This window comes from Nematostella vectensis, chromosome 6 (genome assembly GCF_932526225.1).
Source record: "Nematostella vectensis chromosome 6, jaNemVect1.1, whole genome shotgun sequence".
NCBI lineage: Eukaryota > Metazoa > Cnidaria > Anthozoa > Actiniaria > Edwardsiidae > Nematostella > Nematostella vectensis.
The window spans coordinates 2,932,845-2,948,843 of NC_064039.1; the positions used below are offsets into that span (position 1 = coordinate 2,932,845).

General features: G+C 40.9%; 1 protein-coding gene across 1 annotated transcript; it reads right to left on the reverse strand.

Annotated features, from left to right (window-relative positions):
- Positions 1 to 673: 673 nt before the first annotated feature.
- Positions 674 to 12,994, reverse strand: LOC5514601 (BTB/POZ domain-containing protein 16). Its single transcript, XM_032384273.2, has 22 exons — positions 12,833 to 12,994; positions 12,625 to 12,691; positions 11,910 to 12,066; positions 10,847 to 11,018; positions 10,377 to 10,549; positions 9,603 to 9,755; positions 9,130 to 9,294; positions 8,572 to 8,692; positions 7,808 to 7,877; positions 7,034 to 7,096; positions 6,881 to 6,948; positions 6,100 to 6,178; positions 5,648 to 5,688; positions 5,516 to 5,552; positions 5,386 to 5,440; positions 4,024 to 4,106; positions 3,353 to 3,430; positions 2,943 to 3,047; positions 2,574 to 2,651; positions 2,037 to 2,097; positions 1,398 to 1,447; positions 674 to 980 (listed from the first exon to the last, which is right to left on the reverse strand). Exons 1-22 carry the CDS (start codon positions 12,958 to 12,960, stop codon positions 912 to 914), a joined length of 2,073 nt encoding a protein of 690 aa, XP_032240164.2. The 5' UTR covers positions 12,961 to 12,994; the 3' UTR covers positions 674 to 911.
- Positions 12,995 to 15,999: the final 3,005 nt, after the last annotated feature.

The window sequence follows — 15,999 nt, forward strand, 5'->3', positions numbered from 1 at the left end:
CAGTCCGTTCGAAAAGCGTTAATGTTAGCCTTTATTACCCGAGGTTTTGCTAATACAACCGCCAATTGTGTAGGATAACTCATGTCAAAATTGGTTTGGCTATGTTCAGTAGAAAGAAAGTTGTAACATTTTGAATGACACTGCCATTTTAGAACATTTTTCCGCAAAACTGATAAAAACACATTTTCCGCAATATTTTAACAATCAACCGTGGAATTTTAGAGATATTGGTCAATGATAAAATTTGGTCCTTTAGACAACTTATATGATCGACTAGACTACATAGAAGCGCTTTGTTGGGACGGGATTTTTTTTAAAGTGAGGGACTATCTCGGTTTGTGTTTTCGTGGTGGTGGGGGTTGCTAATTTCACGCCAAACAGCAGTATGCAAATCGAGAGCTTGTTGGAAATGCACACATCAGTCAGGGGGGGAGCAAAGACGAGGGTCGCATAAACATTGACTGTTTTGTGCGAAGTTTAAAATTGATAACGCGCCCTGTTTATGATATGTTGATTAACGCACGAGCGACCTTAAAGCGCCATAATACTTGGCGCGTAAAGTTTAGTTGAGTAAAAAAATCCCTGACATTTCTGATCTTTTGAGCAAAGCGTTTCATGTTAACTCAAAAGGCTTATGAAGATCGCACCGTGAAGTATAAAAATATAAAAAGCATACGATATGAAGTTCTCTTTATTTGTTTTTTACAGTGCATTGTTTTCATGAAGTTCCTGCCATGCGAATCATGCGTTTTTCATCATTCTCTAGAAAGCCTCGATGGCATCGAATCACATATAAAGTATTTGCATTACTATACACACTTTCGCAACGTCTTTGTTTAAAAGACAGGATTTTTATATTTTTCAAACACAGCTTATATATTAGTATTTTTTTTATTAATTTTGTGTGGTGGTCAAGATGGTGGGAACATCAGAAGTACTGTCACGAACAGTGGGACAATGACGGCATCTACCGTGAAACTCTGAAAAGAAAAGAAAATAAATAAAAGTAGAATAAATGTAGATTGCTAACTAGGCTCCTCCGGAGGCATCCCAACATATTTTGTACTTTTCAGAATTTTATGAATTGGGCTTCCTGTGGTACTATTCGTGGAAGAGAGGGTTCTGAGGGTGAGTTGAACCGGAACCGGAAGAGGCCCCCGCTCTTTCTTTATCACGCCGCAGGAAGTCCGAAATCGATAAAAGCCCTTTTCCCAATAAGAGGCACTAAAGACTCGAGACGCCTGTGGAGGAGGCTACTTACTTACAATTTTTATGCAAAAAATGCTTATTTTGACAAGGATGAGGAACTCCCAAAGCCACAAGAGAGCACATTTTTTGTCTTACGATTGATCGCGCAAATCAGTACGGCGCTTACCAGACGTAAACCTTATACTTACCTCGCTTCGCCTCATCTTTCCGTTAAATCCAAACACCTGGCTTTGAGGGCCTGAGGAACACAAGGCACAGAACATAATCCTTACGATCAGGGTGAGCGGGAGTAATCTTAGACACAATAAACCTATTTAACTGACGAACTTTTAACCCTCTCGAGTGTGCCATGTATCATGTCTTGAAACCTTTCTGATATATCTTGATGAAAGACATGGCAAAATAACTTCAATTTACCGTAAGCATGACATGACGAAAATGTCAAACAATCTTATTCTATTTTGATAATCAAAAGGTCGTTTTTTCAGGTCGCACGGCCATTTCGTTTAGGGAATTATCCTCCCCCCCCCCCCCCCCTTCTAATAGCCCTGGGACTGTCGAGAATCATTTTCATATAACATAGCCGTAGGCCTTGAATTATTAGGGGGGGGGGGGCACGATACAGAAACATTAAGAAAACAGTGAGGGGCACAGCCACGCCCCTACTGGTCATTTCCTTCAATTTTTAAAATTAGGGGGACACGTGCCCCCAGTGCTCCACCCCCCTCCCCCCACCCCCTGCTACGGCCCTGTATAAACTTGCAGGAGTTTTTGCTTCCTTCATTTTTGTTGGCCGCCATCTTGATCTTAAAAAGTGCATCATTTACCTGTTGTGTGCTGTTTATGCTCGTCGCCATCTACCCACTGAACTCGTAAACAATATCGAACCTGTACATAAACATAAACAACAGTGTACAAGATGAGCCAAATATCATCTACTATTATAAATATCATCACTAGTTTTGCTGATGCACGCATGCCTATGGCCAAATACCATTCGTTCACCCTTCGTCGTTGACGACTAATCGCAAGTTTGTGTTTGAAAAATAAGTATAAAAATGGTACCATACTTTTAACTATACTGGATAAAGGGGACCTAAAAGTGGAAGAACACTAGGGCGCCAACAAAATCGAGATGGATCGTGAAATTCCAGAAAGATCCATCCCCCCCTTTTTTTAGACCACCGACATCCCTCAACCCCGAAATTTCCACCCAACTGGACTAAGCCAAAATATGGTCTTACCACGAAAAAGAAAGAAATTTCGAATCCCATCCCAGGAAGAGAGGGGATATAGATCTTTTTCAACATTTATAGAGTTATAAGGGCTGGCCTTCATGCCCCCCCTACTTCTTGCGTACAGACCTCCCGATCTTGGCGCATAGAGAACGTTTGTCGCTCGCAGGCCTTGAATGATAACACGGGGTCATTCGGCTTCAATCTCTGGATAAAAAAAGCATTTGTCATTCGATATCCATTTTTGTTGACTGCTAGAGATCATAAAGGCCGAAAACCCAATTTCAAGAAATGTAGCACGTGGTTATTCATGTGTTGTAACACGCACCGTGAGTAACGTGTCAAGACAATTCTTAGTCTATTGAAAACATTAAAAAGGTTTGATTGTTTTAATCGCATTTATTGGTACCCATTACATGAAGCAACGCGTGTTAGGGTCATGGCGAGTCTGCAGTGCAATCTTGTTTTGCCGATGGTGGAAGATAGTGGTATATTTACCTGGATGAAGAAGGAATAGTCCGGAACTCCTGTTTCTGACTTTACGGCCTTTACTTCGAAGTAGAAACCATGTAGAGAAATAATCTCAGAATGCAGTCGCAGCGGCTTTAAACAGAACGCATACATTTACTTCAAAATGCAGACACAAGGCATGCAGATTTATTCATAAAATTCTTAGCGATTAATAGAGGTGGATTTTTTTTGTAGCACAGTATAACGCAGGATAATTTATAGACTACACAATGTATAACTTGCTCAAACACAAACCTAAATTCCGTCTTAGCTAAGGGTTCGAATTTGATAATTCTATCAGTAGCCATAACCTTATCCTAAGGTGTGGCTGACTAGGGTAATTCATTCAAAATCCCCCAGCTACTACTCTAGGTAACATGCGTGGGAAGAATACGAACCTGCTCTATAACGAATCCGATTCTGACCGCACCTTGGTCAAACCTTGTCATGAGAGACATGTCTCCTCCACCCTGAAGCTAAAACACGGAAAATATAACATGAAACAAGAATCCAATGCAAGAGAATATTTCGTAATGTTTGGTTTGGAAGACTACCTCGCACTCAACAGAAAATCAAAGCCACTATAGCTTTTAATATGACTGACTTAACCCGTCACCCTAGGGGGGGGGGGGGGGGGGGTGAATAGGTTTGCGGATCGGCGGATTCGGCCCCGAAATGCTCACGGATTACGGATTTTGAAGATTATTTCAGCGGATTGGCGGATTTTGGAAGTACGGCGGATCACGGATTTGTTGACAATTCGGGCGCGGATTTCGGATTCTGACTGCTTTGACGGTCGAATTTCGGATTTTAAATAAATTTCAATCGATGCTATTGTTTATCTGTCAAACCATGCGGATCTAAAAAATTCTGCGGATCCACGGATTTGCTCCGAAAATATTACGGATCGGCGGATTTACATACCCCTATTCACCCCCCCCCCCCTAGGGGGTTCAGGGCTTTAGCGTGAAGGCGCTCGACCGTGAAGCCCCGGGTCGCTGTGGATACAAACCCTCCCAGCTCTCAAAAGAGGTTTTTTTTTTAACAAATTGGGTGCTATTGTACTTACTGCGTGATAGTGTTGGCTGTACACCCGCAAAAGCCACGATTGTGGGATAACGTTCATCTTCAGAACTTCATCAAGTTGTGAGCCTAGACAAGAAAGTTAAAAACTTGAGAAAGAATGCACCCTAATGCACATACTAGCTTTATCACTATCGATCGGATTTATCCCTATCGATCGAATTTATCCTATCGAGCGAATTTATCCCTATCGATCGAATTTATCCCTATCGAGCGAATCCCTATCGAGCAAATTTATCCCTATCGATCGAATTTATCCCTATCGAGCGAATTTATCCTATCGAGCGAATTTATCCCTATCGATCGAATTTATCCCTATCGATCGAATTTATCCCTATCGAGCGAATCCCTATCGAGCAAATTTATCCCTATCTATCGAATTTATCCCTATCGATCGAATTTATCCCTATCGATCGAATTTATCCCTATCGATCGAATTTATCCCTATCGAGCGAATTTATCCTTATCGAGCGAATCCCTACCGAGCAAATTTATCCCTATCTATCGAATTTATCCCTATCGAGCGAATTTATCCTATCGAGCGAATTTATCCTATCAAGCGAATTTATCCTATCGAGCGAATTTATCCTATCGAGCGACTTTATCCCTATCTATCGAATTTATCCCTATCGAGCGAATTTATCCCTATCGAGCGAATCCCTATCGGGCAAATTTATCCCTATCTATCGAATTTATCCCTATCGAGCGAATTTATCCCTATCGATAGAATTTATCCCTATCGATCGAATTTATCTCTATCGAGCGAATTTATCCCTATCGATCGAATTTATCCCTATCGATCAAATTTATCCCTATCGATCGAATTTATCCCTATCGATCGAATTTATCCCTATCGATCGAATTTATCCCTATCGATCGAATTTATCTCTATCGAGCGAATTTATCCCTATCGAGCGAATTTATCCCTATCGAGCAAATTTATCCCTATCGATCGAATTTATCCCTATCGAGAAAATTTATCCTATCAAGCGAATTTATCCTATCGAGCGAATTTATCCCTATCGATCGGATTTATCCCTATCGATCGAATTTAGCCCTATCGAGCAAATTTATCCTATCGAGCGAATTTATCCTATCGAGCGAATTTATCCTATCGAGCGAATTTATCCTATCGAGCGAATTTATCCCTATCGATCGGATTTATCCCTATCGATCGAATTTAGCCCTATCGAGCAAATTTATCCTATCGAGCGAATTTATCCTATCGAGCGAATTTATCCTATCGAGCGAATTTGAGGGTTATTCGGGAAATAGTCATCATGGTGAAAACACTATGCACCTTACACTTTCTTAACTTCATCATACCAAGGGCAATGCAAGTACTTACTGTCTGTGATGCCATCTATACGAACTGCTCTGAACAGACTGATGTAGCCATAACCCTGACAAGAGATACAGCATTGCCTTGGTAAATAATAAACGACAACATCAAAGACAGCAGCCACGTAGGCTATTACCTCCTCTCTCTCAAGAAACGAGCTCGTCTTCGGCAAACTAAAGGCAAATAAAATACACAAAATTAGAAAAATGGCAGATGGCAAAACAAGATGCTAGCGAAACTGATACATAAAACACGGCGATAGTCGAACCTCATAAACCACGTGACAACTGTCCCCCAAGAAGGCATAATCTAAAACAGAATGAAATATATAGAATAATTCAATTACTTATAACATGCAAAAATAATCCTATAAAATGCTCAAATGTGAATACAGAACAAACTCAGGCGTGTACATTGTGTTGTCGCCCCCCCCCCACCCCTTGGTGGCCAAAAAAGTCGGTCATTTCATATTGAGGAATCTTCAAATACTAGGCTTTTTCCATATTATACCTATGACTCAGCAAGCGTAGTCGAAAATGTTGGGGCTAGGAAAAACACTAAATTTAAAACGGCAAAGTTACTTGATTGACTTCTAAGAACTCCCTATTTCCATTCAATCATATCTTAAACTGATTCGTGTTATCCAGGTAGTATATTCAATACGATGGTTCAAGACTCAGCAGGACACTGAAAGTGCCCGTTATATCGAGGTTTATTTACCTGTAGATTAGGATGCTGCTGTAAAAATATCCAGTAACAGAGAAGTTTATACAGGGAGTACTCATTCCACGTGAATAGCCTGAAACAAGCGATAAATAGAGAAAATAGGATTTCTTTAATATTTAATTAAAACATTTGAATAAAAGAACGTTACTAAAAAGTACTTTACAAAGAAAATGCTACGAATGGTCTGCCACTTGGATTTAGTCGTGGGCGCAATCAAAGATGGCTGCAATGGATTACAAAATCGGCCCAGTGGTACCCCACCCTACTAGCTTGGGACTACCAGTTTAGATGAAATGTATGGAGGCAAAAATCCACACATTTTCCTCCCGACATGTTATATTGATCATACTGATGCCCCACTAGCCTCGTCCCCAGGCTTCTTTCAGCTGCGCAGTTTGGCGTTAGTGACGATTGTCAGCACTACAACCGTCCGCCATTTTGAAAATTAAATATGACCGCGTTGCATCAAGGGGCCTAGGAAAAAAGAGCTGACAACGGAGAAGCATGGGGAGAAAGCTAATGTTATAATGTCCTAAAGAACAAGCGCTTGATTAGAATGACATATGTGGGTAGGATCACTATAGGGACCGACCATTTGATGTCCGATGTTTTCCCCTTTATTTTTCTCATATCTGGCAGCGAGGTTAAGGATCCTTTTCCTGCACAGTATTGTTGCTCGACATTTTTTTTCGACGAGTTTTGGCTAGCTCATTTTTTGAGATACCAAATGGCTGGTCTCTCATCAGTTAAATGTTGTTGTATTTAAGTTACTCACCTCGTTGACTTTAGTGTTTTCTCTAGTAGTTCTTGCGGGAGGTGACTAAGATATATTTGGACGGAAAGCTAAAATGAGAAAATATCGCAGGATTAAAATTGATATACAAATAAATTTTTAACTTGTATTTCAATGTATTTTTCTTTTATTTACCTGCGGTACGAGGTTAAGTTCGAGCCATCTCTCACAGGCGTCAACGACAGCTATCTGTTTATACTGCGGATACATGAAAAGCAATCAATGTCAATACTAGAACACAAAGGGCTATTTTTTTTTTTTTTACAAATGAATCTTTTCTGGACCATCTTTCCCAAAAGAACTCGTTAAGTATATGAAATATTGCGTGCTTATGATATGCAAGTAAACTATTTGTTTTGCTGTGAAAAGTCCATCAGTCCCATACGAGCAGGCGCAATGACCGATTCTGCACTCGGTTGGGCCTGGGAGCGTGGCCGCTAGTCATAATTCCATATATTTTTCCTTCGTCAGAGTGAAAGGATTCTAGTTATATCAAACATTTATTAAATATGTTTATTTACGGATATGCAGGTATTGCTGTATAGAAAAACATTGTGACCTATGATTCGTTAAATATTGAAAATATGATCACAGTCAGCCTCTTCCGCATGCATCTCGAGTGTTTTTATTACTTTTTTAGCCGACTCGGCCTTCGCGCACGCACAGGGTTCCCAATATTCGAAAATAAAACATTTCCGAATAACCCGCAATGATAGCCGGCTAGCAGCCTATTACTTTTCAGTAATCTTATGAATTGGGGTTCCTGTGGCGAGTTGAACCGGTGGGGACAGTCCCTTGCTTGATCACGCCACAGGAAGTCCGAAATTGATAAAAGCCCTTTTTCCTAATAAATAGCCCAAAACACTTGAGACGCCTGCGGAGGAGGCTAGATTGCTAGATCATAGTTACCTTAGAGCCTGTCGCATGGAACGCACAGACTGACCATGACGCGATCGCATTCAGCATGACTTGGCCACACCTACGACCACACCAAAGCATTACGTCACGTGTGAACAGCGCCAACTTAACCACAAAGCTCCCTTGACAAACCACAAGACGAATGAAACATTGCCGAGCCACTTCGCAGTTACAAACAGCGCAAGAAATAATAACGGTTCTGGCCAGCAATAGCGGAATACAAAACCGGAGTACAAATACGAAGTCAGGAAGGCATCCTTAATTTTATATACCGGGTATGGACTAGAAAATCTGGAATTTGATAATTTATCAAATTTGATCTAAACTTTGATCATTTATTTGGTATTTTATACAAAGAGAACTTACATACTGTTATGGTACTCCTTTTTTCTCAAAAACTGGGGTGGATATCCACCCCCTCCCCTCCCCTTACCTATCACGCCTCCTTCTGCATCACCACACCTTTATCCCACCCTACCAGATATGACCAACACCCCCTCCCCTCCCCTTACCTATCACACCTCCTCCTGCATCACCACACCTTTATCCCACCCTACCCGATATGACCAACACCCCCTCCCCTCCCCTTACCTATCACACCTCCTCCTGTATCACCACACCTTTATCCCACCCTACCCGATATGACCAACACCCCCTCCGCTCCCCTTACCTATCACACCTCCTCCTGTATCACCACACCTTTATCCCACCCTACCCGATATGACCAATAATTGCGCTCTCTAATGCCCACTTACACCCTCTCCAAAGACGCGAATCCCAAGAAATGGGCAGCAGCAAGAACACCGACTACGTCTGCCTCCTCGACTCGCATCTCAGCTTCCGTCTCGTACATGGCGGCCAGCGTGCGCGCGAATGCTGTCAAGGAAACACAGGGCGTCATCAGTAAACAAATTCTTATGCGTGCTGGAGTCAACCAGCATTCTTGATAAAGAAAGGACTCACGTACAATGTTTCGTGACAATTATAGAGTCCTCTGTTGAGAAAATCACGCCCTCGACCACGCCCTCCGAAGTCTAGATAATACCTCAAGAAATCTAATTCGGCTCTCGCAAAATGAATCATATCACTCAGATTGATTTGTGCAAACGATGCATACTGTTTTTCTGTTTAATCACGAAGTTGTTACTGTTTCCTGCGGCACTATATAATTCGAAAATTTCCTAGATGGATGGAAGTATGACCATAAATCTCAAAGACGGTAATTAAAAAAGAAGACACCGTGAATCTCTACTTGAAAGCAATAACTTCAGAGACTTCACCAACAATCAAGACCTCTGTCATGCTTTACATACTTTGTTTAGTAATAAGTGGATCCTTGATGCGCAGTTTAAGGGTGAGCACTTTGTCCAAAAAACTTGAGGAGCTGCGGCAGAGGGTAAGATCTGACTTAGTGGGAGGAGAGCCGAGGGCCTCACACTCAGCGGACTTCAGAGCTTGCAAATCCACTCCCTGGCCACCTGTGAATAAACAACCACGAAAAAAAGCTTTTATTCAGTCGGATTAGAGAAGGCTTGAAGTGTGTTATGGAAAAAAAGACACGCGCTTTGCACGAGAGAATATTTCCGATTTTACACGACAGAAATTCCAAACTCTTTTCAAATTTGACTTCGTCATTTTTAGTTCTCACAATGCAAGAATAGGAAGACAACAAATATGGTCTAACTACATGTATGCATACTCAATACCCTGCGCTGTTATGCTTGTTAGTACAGTATATAAATTAAAAATAAATAAATACAACAAATAAAAACTTTCTAACTCGTACCAGGCACAAGTCGTTGGCCTTCTTCTTCCTCTTCGTCAATATTCTGCATGCTGTTCAAATCTGCCCTCCTCAGCATTGCACTTAATAATGAAGATTTCTGAAGATATGGTTTATGCAGCTCCCAAGTCGTGTCCAGTGCATGTAATATCACATCTGTAACAATTCAAAATGTAAAGTTATACAATTTTCTTTGATTTTCTCATTCATTTCAGGGTCAGACCCAGGACTGTGAATAAGAAACAGACAAAGCCATAATTTTAAGAAAGGGGAAATTCATAAGTGGGTTTCGTGCTTTCTAAAAGCAACATCTCAAAAATGGTTGAGTGCCATTGCCCCCGCTAGATTCATAAGCCCTCCCCACCTCAAACAATGGAGGCACAATTCTCCTTAACCCAACAAAAGGGTCCAAGATCACCATGATTGAACAAAAAATGACTATAAGTGTGTGTGGGTGTGTGGGGGGAGGGGTGGCTCATGCACAGAAATATGGGAAAAATAAAGGCTTTTTACTTCATAGCTGTCAACTCACCCACTCTTAAGGCGGTGTCACAAGATTTTGGAACTCATCACAAGCCTTATTTTTGTGAGGATGTTCATACATTCTCTGTATTCTCCCGCATTTGCTCTCTTGGTTTTTTTTCACATATTTACTGTATTTCACACGATTTCACAAGATTTTTGTCCAAGTTGGGTTGACAGCTATGTTACTTTGCTATGAAAATGTAAGTAATATGAGGGGTATACAGTTTTTACACTGTTATTGTCTACATTTACCTGGTGTCTTGTATGCATTTGCAGTCTGTGAACGATATAAAAACATTTCCATGGGTGTTGGTGAGCGTTTTCCAGGCGGTACAAAGTTCTTGTGATGTTCAATCTGTTTCATCTGCTTAGGAGTAGGAAGGGAGACATCTTTTTCTTGCAGTCCTTTAGAGTTGCTGTGAAGACTATAAACAAAATCAAAGTAAGAGAGGGATCAACTCATATTCCCAAATATAAACTCAGAACCCCCTAAACTGTGCTGGATACTTTTAAGCCTCTTCTTCCCATAGCAATTGAAGAATCCGTTGAAGAGTTAATGGATTCCAGCATGCATGAAACTTTAGAAACTCTAAAATGGCACAATCATACAAACTTTGTGCAAAATTCCCCCTTTTCTTAAAATACTATAATCAATTACTCCACGTGAAACACTTAACTCTTTCATGTAATTGTACTTGACAATGACAATGTACTATAAATACCTTCGTTTGTCAAAAGCATTTGTCTGCATTTGTGAATAGGTAAAGACAAAAGGCTGAGACTTCAAGAGGCGCTGTCCAGTAGCATGTTTCCAGACAGTCGTAGACAGAGCAGGCTGCGTCTTGACGGATATCAGTGATTGGCCATGATTACAAGTGCTCATGGGGCTGTCAGCTAAATAAAATAAATTTGTACATTATGAAATCGTAACGTGGGGTGTAGAGGCGTATCTAGGGGAGGGCAGAGGGGGCTGAACCCTGTGGAGGTGCATCCCCGGGAACCCAGGGCGAGGTCAGCATTCTCTAACACCCACTACCCCTCCGCTGACCTTGTTCTGCCACGTTCTGTGACCTTGATGGCTGGGGCAACAAGGATGTGGGAGGTTGGGGGTTCACCTATTTCATTCTAAAAGTGTTTTGTTAAGCATTGAGATTCAGGCATCATGTCTGGGATAGGTGTAAGGAGCCATATGCACCCTTCCAGTAATTTGAACTGAGCCAAGTCTGCCAGGCACACACATCCCTCATGCATGTATGCACAAGGTGTGCAAACCACCTTTGGCCGCCAAAAAGTGGGTCATTTCTTATTTAAGGGTCATTGCAAATGCTGTCCCATCCTTTCTGACTGTGCGCCCCCTTAGCAAATCCTTGGTATGCATCTGTTTAGCTCCTTTCTACTGCAGATCTGATAGTATTTACCAGTTTAAACCCACTCTTGACTTAAGGAAGGGAAATGTTATGTACAAAAATTGTCACACAGAATTTACCCCTATCCACATTTCTGTTTATGTTTGTTTGTTTGATTAACGTAATGCCAGGAGGGGTTGAGTGGCAATCAACCCACATAAACTTTATTGTCATTATCCACTCCTTTTCATATTCAATTTCTTATTTGTCCACCCCCCTTTATAGATGGGCATACATGCTCCTTTCACCCACCCCTTTCTACTTCCCATGTTGGCTATGCCCCCCCCCCCCCCCCCCCCTCTTCTAGTATTGATGTGACATTAAGACATAGATTATTTAATAGTTTAACGGTGGAATTACAAAGGGGCTTATCACCTACCAGTCATAACCCCCATGATGGTGTCATTGTAAGAACTCGTTGCAGCTCGCAGAGCCTGGTTAGAGCCGAGCAGATCACTTCCGAGTGAGCTGGGGAGTCGCCATCGGTTCGTGCTACCGACTTGAATTCGATTACGACTTCGGGGCAAACGAGGAGGCTGAGGAAAAAAGTGATTGAATCCAAAATGTTTAGAGAAATATATCAACATAAGTTTGAAATGGTATGTTTCGAGCCTTTGTGAAAACAGAAGCTTCGCAGACGTTTCGAGCCCTTCGTCAGAGCTGCAAAAGATTTCCTAGTTTTTCAACAACTTTAGTGTAGTTAAATGTTTTTGGTCAGTTCAACTATGGAAAATTTAGAAGTCATAACTCATTGTATACTCTAGTTTACAAAATGACAAGAAAGCTCTTAGTTATAAGAGTCAGCGTTCATTAGCGTTTCGTGATTTCTTATTGTCAATTAGTGTAAAAAAAACATTCAAAAGGGTTTTTGTTCTCGAAATATATACCACAATAAAAATTACAAAGTCGGTAAAATGCGAAAAACATCTAAAAAATAATCGCAAATATTTGGGTCATAAAATTATGTTTATAGACGTTGGAGCATATTAAAAGTCAACATATATCGACGTGTTACAAATCAAATTGGCCCTTCCAGACAGACTTCAAATGTGCGGTGAAGTTTCACACTTTTATCATTCAAAACATCGAATTACCTTTGGTGGATCTCTAGCATCAGCGACAACCCCTTGCAATGCTGTAAATGGCGCTTCCACGAGAAATCTGTGAAACATTCCAATACATCGTCCAGACCAAGACAAAATCCCAAAGTCAACACAAGTCGCAAACCGCGCGCGCGGGTCAAACATGGTCAACTTTATAGCCTAATTACTGCTATGTTTTAGCTCTGATTAATTTTCTGACCTGGAATAAGACGGTTTAGTTGATTTGTGTGGAGGTAAAGCTGGTAGATAAGGTCTGGGTAGTGGCGATGGAGTTCCACGGACGATATGATATTTCATGTAGGAACTCAAAGTATCCACGTCCGCCATCTTGCCCAAAACCCGTTGCTATGGCAATAAACCGGTGTTCGAAAGTGTCGAGGAATTCGGCACTAGACCTCTTCGGCCTTCGCTTCTCCAGTGCAGCGCCACATATTTCAGATATTTTCCATGTTTATATCATATTTCATTATTTATTTATTTATTTATTTATCTATTACACATTACCTTGAAAAACACAAGGCACACAAAAGAGATATAGGCACACAAAATGTAGTTTGCCTCCAATCTAAATGCAGCAAGCTAGAAACTAGAGAAACAATAGCCCAAATATAGCCCAACGAAAGAAAAATCGCACGTGGCTAGTATGACCCAAGCCTAGTAGTAACAATAACATCAGTTTGGTGGTAAGACATGTCAAACGCAAACGGTATTCAGTCTCTTTAATCCCGGAAAGCTTGCGCAATACCTATCCCTGGAATTTTCTAACATCTTGGGCACCCTGTGTTTGGCGTCGTGATTAACCAACACCACCGTAGAATGACACCCTAAAATCTCACGTCCCACAACCAGTTCTTGGCCGTCTTCAAACCCCGGCATGCAAGTGTACTAATCCCCTAAGTGCATGGGGTAGAACTGTCAGGGTGATGGAGGAGGTGCTAATTATCCAGGGAGGTCTTACAAGGGTTGAATCATACGCTGTCAGAGACCAAACAAACAAACCAGAAGATTGAGATATAGCCCAGCAGGTTGCCAGGGTGTCGTTACCAGATTATGTAAACGCCAAGGCGTGCAATCGGATCTTTCTCATTAAATACATAATTCCATAAACAAGTTGAGGATTCATAGAATAAGAACCTAAACTGGAGCACTCTGGTTATCATAATAACTAAGGAATGCATCACTTTTATTTTCTTTCATAACATGTATACGTATCTCTCAGTGATAGATTATGGGCTTTGTATTAATCCAGAAAAGGCTATTTATCCGTTTGTTGAGAATTTCTTGCCCTGCATTACACCCAGGGGTTAGCGTACTCGAAACTCCACCAGGGCATAAGCAACACCAACAACTAGACACAGTGTAAATTACAGCGTCATTTATTAACAATTTCATACATATTTCTAGGTCTACTTTTCCCCCTTTGAGCTTGGGTTACCCTTGGTTATTGTCCAGATCAGCCCAGCGGGAAAATGACACCTCATTAAACCGCTTGGTTATTTCCGCATGCTCTACCCCCGCGACTTATTAGCACTTCTAAATCCGTAGTTGTTGTCACACATACTAAACTCCGACACCTGAGGTACGCGAGAGACGAACATCACAGCGGACCGATTTCCCGACTGCGAGGCGCCCCAACGGGAATTTGTACAAAGTATAACTTGTTTTTTTGTTGTTTCTGCTGTGATGTATAACATCAATGAAACGGATGACACAAATATAAATGTTTTGTGTGAAAGAAAACAAACTTGGAAAAAGCGTCAAACAAAATTATTTTCCGACCAGCACTGAGCATTTTATAATAAAGTCCGACCTTTAATGGCGAATTCCAGCTAAATCTTCAGACCAATTTGATCTAGATTTTTATTCTATTTTGTTACTGGTAGTAATATAGAAGTATTCCGTAAAACAATTTGGTGTGCTCCTGGCCGCGTTACACTTCTTCAGATTAAAAGATTTAGGTTTTACCCTGCTATGGATTGTTCGTAAACCAATTGATATCGGTCAAAGAAACATTCGTCCTTCTTATCAAAGCACACAGGAAAAAATCCGACCAAGGAAATAATTAATTATCTATTTGGTGATTTCAAACCCAAGTTAGCAAAATCGCAAGCAAAATCGAGTTCTTTACATAAAACTGATAATCATGCTTTTTAGCAACCCTCACAAGAGAGAACTGATAAATAAATTACGATAAAACTTTTTTCCCATAAATGCACCTGGTTTCGTTGACGAAACCGTGTTCTACGAGCTGTATAGGAAGGGGCGTAGGTTATGTGACGCTTGTCCGGATTGGCTTAAACCCTTTATATAAATATATAACTCATGGTATTTCGTGCGTAACATTTTTTTATAATATATTATCAAGCATTCGAAGATGTTACACTGATTAGTGGAGATAACAAGAGATGTTCTAGGGTTGTAGGATGTGCTTTTCTAAAGTTAACATTCCGGCACATACAAGTTTAATTCTTAAGGGCGGCAAATCTATCAAATAGAGCACCCTATTTCATTTTGACCGTGTGATATTGCATTAGCGTCTATGAAACAATAATGGTTGGACCAGGACTGCAGCGAATATATCTCTATCTTGAAAAATGATTGAACACAGGGTATGGAGAAGTGCAAATATGCAATTGAAAGTATGTTCATATTTTCCACGATTCTAGAGTGTGAGAGATGAGTTTCATTTTTTTCTTTGCCTTCGAGATGAACCATTTAAAGCGCATAGTGTATTGAAATGTGGCACGCCCATTTGTATCTGTGTTTATCTCACAGATATTTTAAAGCTACGGTCACTTCCATCCACCTTTTCTTTTGAAATTCATGACTAAACATTTCTAACCAGAAAAAGAAAACCTTGACTTCTGACAGACGTCTTAACCATGAATGCTCGCTGATTGCCCCGTGTTTGCGCCTCTGATTTTTTTTAGCAATGAAAGAACTCATGTGCTTAGTAATTGATCACAGCCAGTGAATGACTCCAAAGAAAAACGAACTATTGACGGCATATCAAAAGAGACAGCGCACCTTAGCCACTGGAGACCTTGACAACACAAGAAGAGTGTCAAGACGTCGAAACAATGCACAGAATTAATTAGCCCTGTTCTCGATGAGCAGATAAAAGTCTTAGGAAAGCTGCTGATAATGCGTGCTTTCAAATGGTAACGCAATACTTTGCTAACACGTTTCCCTCAGTTCTACTGGTAACAGAGCATTAGCGTTCATCTAATTGAGCTCGTATCGCCGTGCGCGGAGGTTGACTCGTGTTTTTTAGTGATCTTTCTTTTTTTTGTCTGTTTTACACGAGGCTATTTGTCCTAACAAGACCAGTTTGTGCTCGATGACAGTTCCGTCCGTGCGACCGAG